The sequence below is a fragment of the Musa acuminata genome, chromosome BXJ3-5, assembly GCF_036884655.1.
Source record: "Musa acuminata AAA Group cultivar baxijiao chromosome BXJ3-5, Cavendish_Baxijiao_AAA, whole genome shotgun sequence".
NCBI classification, from domain to species: Eukaryota; Viridiplantae; Streptophyta; class Magnoliopsida; order Zingiberales; family Musaceae; genus Musa; species Musa acuminata.
In genome coordinates, this window is record NC_088353.1 from 23,185,247 (window position 1) to 23,195,219 (window position 9,973).

A 9,973-nucleotide genomic window follows, 5' to 3' on the forward strand; every position below is an offset into this window, starting at 1 on the left:
ATCCCAAGATTTTTAACATAGTTTCGATATTCAAGCGCCTCTTTAATAACCGAGTCTCACATCACTTGTGGTGAGCTCACCCTCCATTCTAATTGTAAAAAAGTATCCTTAAATTTAATGCAACAAGTTTCAAAGTGTTAAGTAAGAGTTATCGAGACCTTTGTATCATTCCTTTTTTTTCTCAAATAGGGCAACTCACTCAATTTGGCAGAGCAATCCTACTACCTCTCCTCCCATGCCACTCCTAGAGTTCGTGTTAGTGTGGTTGCAGACTCTTGGTTGTTTTATCTAAAGCAGGATGAGCGATGCAGTCTCCTCACTATTTTCTAGAAAGTGAAAGCTAGGCCATCATTGTTTGACTTCATGGTGTAGTTAAGTATCGACCTGCAACCAATTGTCTAAGAACAACTAAATGAAATGGTTCAATGCCTAGAGGATATGAGACGAACGATCAAATAAGGGAATGAAGCCAAGAAAGTTGACATCTACGTGAAGTCCCTTTTCACGTAGACTATCTAAAAGGATCTTGCTCCTAAAGATTTCCATGTATCCAAGCTAGTGGGCCTAATTTGAAAAGATGTTAACTTATTGAACAAAGGGACATGGTTTCGCCTATTATTAGTGGTTTTGATAGTTATATATATATATATATATATATATATATATATATATATATATATATATATATATATATATATATATATATATATATATATAATAAACAAATAAAACTCAATACTACACATCCATTTATCTAAAATTATCCACAAGATGTCATACCTTTGTTGGCAGGGATACACATCTGCTCAACTCTCGACCTATCACTTGAATGAATTATTAGTATTTTTACTTATAAAACATGATCTACGATGAGTGATAACTTATTAAATATAAATTTTTATAGTTTTATTTAATTAAGCATATATTGTGACATGTATAATATTCTAAAATCATGTGCATAAAATTTATCATATTAATCTTATCTTCTAATGACCTTTTTAACAACATATAATCTTGTAACACAATAAATATATAATAAAGAGATAAATTCTACTTCAAAATAAATCAAAATTCAAATGTGCAAAAGTAGGTCACGTAGTATATGTAATAGATATTTATAACATATGCAGGAACTCCTACCTCACATACCATATCATTTTCGTGTGCAATATCGCATGTCATAGTATATAAGTGTATCGTATATTATAATAATATTTATGGTTCAGGCTTGTACTAAATATGTAAGATACTCACTGCACATGTTCTTTCCCAACTCCATCTTAAAGTAGCCATCAAGACCCCAATCGCTTGCCCCATGAGTTCTTGATCAGCCAATATGGTATGCCATCCTCGACACCATAACCAACAGCCAGAACTGCATGGGTCACATCCTGCATACAAATGGGGTTTCATGAAAGTTGAGAGTCCTGCTTGTAATTGATTCAATCTAACCATTCCATTCGATCAGAAAAATTGATACAAACATAGCAATCGAGCATCTACAGTGAATGCTTACAGACAGAGACTGACAATGATGTTGAAGTTACCGTTTCAGTGTGGCCGCACGTATCGCTTGTATAAAAAACTCCTCCGTTGTAGAATCTAAAGCCCTTCACTACTTGAAATGCAACACTAACTGGAACGAACCAGACCTACCAACTGCATGCCTAAGTTCATCATCTTCAGCACCCTATAAAATTAGTTAAAACAGGATAATTATTGCTATGCACATCTATTCAGTTAGAACAGAAATAACAACTGTAAAGAAAATGCAAATGTATAGAAGACAAGACAATCATAAAAGACTCGCCCGCCTACTGGTCTACAAGCGGAAAGGTGAGGATCTAATCCCTCACCTTGGATGTTCACTGAGCCGGCAACAGACACCATTCATTGCAGAATATGGATATGACTCTTCAGTATCAATTCCTGCATTAAGCTTGGGAAGGAAATCCTCCATTACATCCATAGTTGTTGAACGCATAAGCGCAGTTCACTAGTTGCTGTTCCGATAGAGAAATATTCTTTCCTGTAACCTGTGCATATGCTGCCTCCAGTGCCCGTGTCATGCTGTCAGAACATAATTTGTATCATTAGCATTTGCTTTTTTGCTTTTGATGAAATAACACTGTTCCCTTTTACTACTAGATGAAATTTGAATACTTCCGAATGCGACTGAGATCCATATATATTTGAATTAGATGAAGTAAAGACAGATGCATCTTTCCGAGATAGATAAAGCATGATTTATTTTCTTTATGATGGTAAATTTGTGCTGATAACTTGCCCATCCAATTGTCACATCACGAAACCAGCACCATGCCTGTGCCAATCACATGTTTACAATTACACATAAGCATGGACACAGCTTTGGCACTTGGTGAAGGGCAACACAACCCACATGTGCAGTCATGAAATTACCGGTGCTGTTTTAGAACATATAAGATGGAACCCTGATAGCAGTCCAGTAAACTTGATATGTGATTGTTGGAGTACACTAGGCAATTCTCTAATCTATCTTATATCTAAAAACAGACCAAGAATGCTTTGCTATTCCCCTATTGTACTATTTTGCCCGACGCCCTGACAACATTTAAGCTAACACAAAAGAACATCAAAGAAGAACGTAAAGAATGAGCAAACCGTTACCTGTCAACAGAAGAACTAACGTGAACAGTTCATGAAAATTTACTATCTCAACATAGAACAAATATCCAGTTTGTCTTGCCTTTGGTTTCCACTTTCCAAGAATAAATTTTGGTGATATTAGTACTTATTGGCTCTAGTTCTGGCTATTATCTGATGATAGATAAAACAACAAAATTTAAAACAAATTCAGCTGGTTCAGAAGTTTCGGCTCGAGTTTTGCTGCTGAGTTCAAACATATAACCATAAACTTCGAAGCATAATGGACATAACAGACGAAAGCTATAAACATCATAGCAAGTAGAGGAAACAAATCTTGCATTTTATGAACTCCAAGTTATTCGCTCTAGAATTTAAAATCTATATCCCATACCACTGAGACTCTTGGTCTATGCCATCTAGTTAGCTGAGAAAATGTCTAATGGTGTCTGTATGTGCCAGTATCATTCATAATAAAGAATTTGCTCTGCAGCACTTACAAATAAGAACAAGTTGATATCAGAACAAATTTGACTACATCAATTGCAAGTGAGAAATGGAATTGCTGATTACGATCTGAAACGGAATAACAGCTTTGGAAAAATATGCTCTACATATCTGCAAACTATAATTTATGATTGAAGTCGGAAATAACAAGTGAATTGACCAGAATTATTGAGTTTTTATGTTGGTGACCTAAAGGTCCAGCAAGATCCACAGTGACCTTGATCCTTTACCGGGCTCACTATCCCTTCCTCTCTCCGGTCTTTGCACCAGGACAAATCTGTAACTTTACATCACAATATCTAATATCTTGAAAGTTCGTAAAGAAGATCAAGGACGAATTCTCATCGTCACCTTTGTTACCACCCGATCAAGATCACAAGGCAAATGATTTATTCAGCCAAAAAAAAAAAAAGAGAAGCCTTCAATACCGTCCCGGGGATGATCTCATTAGTCAACCAATGATTCCCTCGGTATGTGGTGGAGCAGTTCTGGGCGGCTCCCAACCGGCCCGCCTGGAACTCCTCCCAAGTCTAGTTCGAGAACCCTGATGCACAGAGACGCACAAACAACATATTAATTGGTCCGATCATTGATAGGATGGCTAGGATCCACCGTTGATTTAGGAACTGATACCGAGGGGATGATAAAATGCAAAATGAATTTTGTTAGAAAACCGATAGTAGAAAAGGAACGAACTCACGATAAAACTTTAATATGATCGAAAAGAAAACTCACCACCAAGTTTAAAATCACAAAGGGATACAGAAAGATCACCATCTCAGGATAATAAACAAGGATACAAAATTAAAAATAAAAGACTCACCACTCAAGGACGTATCCAAGAGATATAGAGTTTAAGATAACACTCCAAGAGAGTTTCTGCAATATCATTAGTTTCTAAAATCTTTTCTAACCCTAGAACACCGAAATAAGTACTAGTGAATGAAACAACCCTTCATGCATAGGGAATTACGAGATTAAGTGTCTTATAACCGGTAACTAACTCCTTTAATGTGTTTCTTAGCCATGAAGAAAAGCATCTTGAAACAACTTTAACTTTGTGTAGGGAATATGCTCATGAGCTGTTATAATTGAGTGCTCTGAGTTAAAAACTATGAGGCAATATTGTGGGCTGAAAAATATACCATAGCATCAGCAAGGACATATGAGCAGATTATAGAAATTAGGCACCCCTATATTAATCTCCCCTGGTAGAAAAAAAAGATTTGTCCTCAAGTCCTTGTTTGTTTCATCAACATGATTATGAAAAGTACTAAAATCAGCCACATTAAATATTGGGGACACTCCATAATCTTCAGGTAGCTCGATCTCATAAGTATTTTTGTCAATTCTCTTAAGCACCTTGAATGGACCATCAGCCTTTGGTTTCAAATTTTCAAATTTACCCGGTGGAAACCTCTCCCTCCTTAGATGAATCTAAACCAAATCACCTACACTAAACTCCACATGTTTTCTATGTTTGTTGGCAGCTTACATGTACCTCTCATTTTGCTTTTTTATAGTTACTTTAACACCCTCATGTAGCTTCTTTATCTGCTTAACTCTCTCATCAGCATCTCCACTAAATTGTTTAGTTGTCGAATAAGTGACTAAATCTAAAGGACCAGTAGGATTAGTATCATAAATAACCTCAAAAGGACTCTTATCAATGCTATGATGCATGAAACGATTGTAGCCAAACTCAATTTGTAGAAGAATAAGATCTCATTGCTTAATATTCTTGCCAACATAACTTCTAAGTTTAAAGGACCAGTAGGATTAGTATCATAAATAACCTCAAAAGGACTCTTATCAATGCTATGATGCATGAAACGATTGTAGCCAAACTCAATTTGTAGAAGAATAAGATCTCATTGCTTAATATTCTTGCCAACATAACTTCTAAGTTTAAAGGACCAGTAGGATTAGTATCATAAATAACCTCAAAAGGACTCTTATCAATGCTATGATGCATGAAACGATTGTAGGCAAACTCAATTTGTAGAAGAATAAGATCTCATTGCTTAATATTCTTGCCAACATAGCTTCTAAGTTTAAAGGACCAGTAGGATTAGTATCATAAATAACCTCAAAAGGACTCTTATCAATGCTATGATGCATGGAACGATTGTAGGTAATCTAAATTTGTAGAAGAATAAGATCTCATTGCTTAATATTCTTGCCAACATAGCTTCTAAGTTTTCCAAGCTTTTGTTCATTACTTTAGTTTGCCCATCGGTTTGTAGATGATGCGAGCTGCTAAAATTCAAGGAAGTATCCAAGTTCCTCCAAAGAGTTCTCCAAAAATGACTAATAAATTTTGAATCTTGATCAGACATCATAGTTTTATTTGATTTATTACGGAGAATAAAGTAAGACATTTTTTAAAATTTGTTAACGATAACCATGATAGAATCCTTATTTCTTTGAGTTCTTGGCAGTCTCAAAACGAAATCAAGACTCGTTTTCTCCCATGGAACATTTGGCACTGGCAAATGAGTGTACAAACCAGAATTTCAACTTCTTATTTTTGCCAAATGATGCACTCGACATTGTTTTACATGTCTCTCAACATCTTTGAACATCTTAGGTTAATAAAAATTTGATTGAATAAGAGCTAGAGTCTTGTCCCTATCGAAATGTTCTCATAAAATACCACTATGAACTTTATCTAGAAGTACTTGTCTCAAAGAACAAGATGGAACACACAAGGCATTAGCTCGAAAAAGAAACCCTTCAAAGATAGAAAATTATTGAAAGGAAGCTGATTTGTAATTCTACCATATTGAGCCAAAATCCACATCATTCTCATAGAGATCTTTGAATCTCTCAAATCCAACCACTTTGACTTCCATTGCTAATAATAAAGAATGTTTTCTGCTCAGTACGTCAATAACTACATTTTGAACACCAAATTTATGCTTGATTGTAAAGTTATATAAGATTGTAAGAACTCCACCCGTATGCCTCTTGTTTAGCTTGTGTTGGTGATTAATGAACTTTAATACCTTATAATCAGAATATAGGACAAATGGCTTAGCAAGAAGATATTGATTCCAATGAGATAAAGCTCGATAAATGATATAAAACTCCTTGTCATAGGTAGAATATTTCCTTCTCATATCATTTAGCTTCTCACTAAAAAAGGCAATAGGTTTTCCGTCTTGACTCAAAACATTACCAATTCTCACATTAGATGCATCACATTCAACTTCAAACATATTGTCAAAATTAGATAGTATTAAGATAGGAGCTTCGGTCACCTTTCTTTTTAATTGTTCAAAGGCATCATCAACCTCACAAGTTCATTTGAATTTATCACATTTTAGGTATTCGGTAATTGGAGCAATAATAGAGCCGAAACTCTTGATAAATCTCCCGTAAAAGAAAGTTAAGTTATGGAAACTCCTCACATAATGTAATGAAACAGGTGTTGGCTAATTGAGAATAGCTTCTACCTTGCTTTGATCCATCATGATTCCATTTTTTGAACCAACATACCCCAAAAATACTACACTGTGAGTAAAAAATCATATTTATTCATATTAGCATAAAGCTTCTGTTGTCTCAAAAGAAAAATGATCTCCTTAAGATGATTCATATGGTCCTCTACACTCTTGCTGTACACCAATATATCATCAAAGTAAACCACAATAAAAGTCTCAATGCATGGCTTAAGTATATGATTCATAAATCTCATGAAAGTGCTAGGAGCATTAGATAGCCTAAACGACATAACCAACCATTCAAATAAGCCTTCTCTAGTTTTAAATGAATGTTATTTTTCACTCATTTCCAGGCCTAATTCTTATTTGGTGATAGTCACTTTTCAAATCAATTTTAGAGAAAATAGAAACATCATACAATTGATCAAGTAAATTATCTAACCTTAGAATAGAAAAATAATAATCCACTGTGATTTTGTTGATGGTGCAGCTATCCACACACATTCTTCAAGAACTATCCTTCATAGGTACCAACAAGGCTGGAACTACACAAGGACTCATGCTCTTCTGAATTAGTCCCCTTTTCACCAACCCATCCACTTGCCTTTGAAGTTTTTCATGCTTCTTGAGACTCATTTTGTATGCAGCTTTATTAGGTAGAGTAGACCCTGGAATAAAATCAACATGATACTGGATGTCTCTCAAAGGTGGAAGACTATGTGAAATATCTTCCGATACAACATCTTGAAAGTCCTCCAGGATTGGTTTCATAATTGTTGGTGTCTCCTTATGTTGTTCATTCTCCTCTATTATTACTAGAGCCAAAACGTGACCACCGCTATCTAATTCACCCTTGCATTCACCATAAGACATAAAAGAGCTAACTTCCTTCTTTGGTGCACTGATTTCAGAAGGTTGTAATGGAGCTAAAATAATCCTTTTTTCATTCACTTTAAAAGAATAAGTATTTTGTAGTTATCATACAACACCCTTCATCATAATGCCAAGGTCTTCCTAACAACAAATGACAAGTATCTATAGGAGCAACATCATACGATACTTCATCTTTATAATACTTGTCAATAGAAAACGAAACTAAACATATTTTAGTTATCTTGATGTCATTTCCTTTTTGGAGCCAACATAATTGGTAAGGATATGGATGAGGGATTATGTCCAACTTTAGGTTCTGCATCATCTCCAAAGATACTATATTCTCAAAGCTACCACTATCGATGATCACCAAGCACACCTTACCATGAGAAGTGCATTTAGTGTGAAACACGTTCTTTCTCACCTAACTTTCATTCCCGACCATATAGGACATTTGTTAGTTACGTTGCAATACAATAGACAAACCATGATCAGCATATGTAACCTCTTCCTCATCATCATCGTATTTTGGTTTATCATCGATTTTATCTTCTCTTCCATCACTATGTTTTTTTTGCTTGAAATCATGGATTTTTAGAAAGATCTTTTGTCAATAATTGTCACGTAACTATTTTCTCTTCAGCTCCCATTTCATTTTCTCACAAATCACGATTTTACTCTTCCCCTCATATTCTCTTTGTTTCTTTATATTTTCCTACCAAAAAGATCCATTCTGTCTGAGTTTGAGTACCACAAGTTTTACCTTCTTTTGTTCTGGTAGTTCATAAAAATCAAAAAAAAATTTTACTGTATTAAGCCAATCGATAAAGTCATCAACATTGATTTTACCTTCAAACTCTGGAATCTCCAATTTTGGGTTATATTTGTTCTATCGCTCGTCTTGGACTCTATGTTTTATTCAAAATCTTCTCGACTCCCTTAGAAGAGGAGGTGTAACATCATCAGAAGTAAACTCTTGGACATCGTTTTCATGCTGGTTGTTTCTACTTCGAAATTCTTTAATTATTTTATTTTTTTCTTGTAGACTACGTAGCAATCTTCGTAGCTATAACCTGAATGACTCAGTAGCATCTTCATGACAACTACCTTCATCAACTATATATTTTTCATTCCGTCTTGCTATGATTTATAGCATTTAGCTCTAATACCAAACTGATATGTGGGGGGGTGGGTGGTAAAATGCAGAATGGATTTTGGAAGAAAACAAATAGTAGAAAAGGAACGAACTCACGATAAAACTTTAATAAGATCGAAAAGAAAACACACCACCAAGTTTAAAATAAAAAATGGATATAGAAATATCATCATCCCAAGGATAATAAACAAGGATACAAAACTAAAAACAAAGGACTCACCACTTAAGGACGCATCCAAGAGATACATAGTTTAACAAAACACTCTAAGAGAGCTTTTGCTAATATCATCAGTTTCTAAAACCCTTTCTAACCCTAAAATACCAAAATAAGGGAATTATGAGATTAAGTGTCTTATAGCCGGTAACTAACTCCTTTAATGTATTCCTTAGTCATAAAGAAAAATATATTGAAATAGTTTTAATTTTATATAGGGAATATGCTCACGAGATGTCATAATTGAGTGGCTGAGTTAAAAACTATAAGACAACATTGTAGGTTGAAAAATATATTATAGCATCAGCAAGGTCTATATAAGCAGATTATAGTAAATTAGGTACTCTCGGAACTTACCGTTTATTCCGAGTATTTAGGGCAGGCTTTTGCGGTTGGTGGAGCGAATGAGCTCAAGTTCTCGAGGAAGATCCCGAAGCGGTGCCCTATCTCCACCGCAGAACTATACCTCTTTCCGTACCTGGGAAAGAAGAAGCATATCACAAGCCATCCAACAACGATGAGAGGAGTCCGAGGAGGGGCTATCGTCGTTACCTGTGGGCGAAGCGGGCGAAGTCGAGGGCATGTCGGGCTCGGCCGAGTGTGCCGATGATGGCGGCGTCATAATATTCAACCCGATTGACAACGAATCGGATCGGATTCGTCTTGTCGAAGGAGGATGTAGCAGTGACGATCGAGGCGAGGAGGAGGAGTGGGGCGGGAGTGGCGAGGCGGTGGGGATGGGCCGCCATTTGGTCCGCCATTTGGGCGGGTGAGCGGGGGCGAATAGGATGAAGGGTGGGTTTTATATTGCGTGCAGGAGCGTCGAGAAGGTGGCAAATGGATTCCGCTGATGTGGCCACTGAGGGAAGTTGATGAGGAGCCAGGCTCTTGCTTGGCACAGTCCAACGTCTCAGCAGCAGAACACCTGCTCTGTTGTTGGAAGAGAGGGGTCTCGATCATAAAGGCAGGACCAATGATATCTTATTATGAAATTTTACATGTACATCCTTTACAAATTTTGAAAATAAAATAATTTCCCCTCAATAATTTAATGTGCCATGCATGATCTATTTGATGCCAGAACAATTTAGTTGGTCTATTAATAAAATAATTTTAATTAATTTCGAAAAAATTAATTAAAAAATTATAAAT

General features: G+C 35.7%; 1 protein-coding gene across 2 annotated transcripts; it reads right to left on the bottom strand.

Moving 5' to 3' along the window:
* Positions 1-1,031: 1,031 nt before the first annotated feature.
* Positions 1,032-9,727, bottom strand: LOC135637633 (vanillin synthase-like). Of its 2 annotated transcripts, XM_065150293.1 has the most exons (6): positions 9,374-9,727; positions 9,179-9,299; positions 3,561-3,676; positions 1,857-2,070; positions 1,548-1,690; positions 1,032-1,391 (listed from the first exon to the last, which is right to left on the bottom strand). In XM_065150293.1, the coding sequence occupies exons 1-2, from the start codon at positions 9,580-9,582 to the stop codon at positions 9,182-9,184; spliced, it is 327 nt and encodes a 108-aa protein (XP_065006365.1). In that variant the 5' UTR covers positions 9,583-9,727; the 3' UTR covers positions 1,032-1,391; positions 1,548-1,690; positions 1,857-2,070; positions 3,561-3,676; positions 9,179-9,181. The 2 variants fall into 2 exon arrangements, with proteins under 2 accessions (XP_065006365.1, XP_065006364.1); XM_065150292.1 differs by lacking the exon at positions 3,561-3,676 and having other exon boundaries at positions 9,374-9,725.
* Between the last annotated feature and the right edge of the window lie 246 nt (positions 9,728-9,973).

Excerpts from the sequence above, each read along its gene's own strand:
- LOC135637633 (XM_065150293.1), bottom strand. The coding sequence starts at position 9,582 with ATGGCGGACCAAATGGCGGCCCATCCCCACCGCCTCGCCACTCCCGCC. Across the intron at positions 9,300-9,373 it reads TTCGCCCGCTTCGCCCACAG|GTACGGAAAGAGGTATAGTT; the intron begins GTAACGACGATA and ends CTTCTTTCCCAG.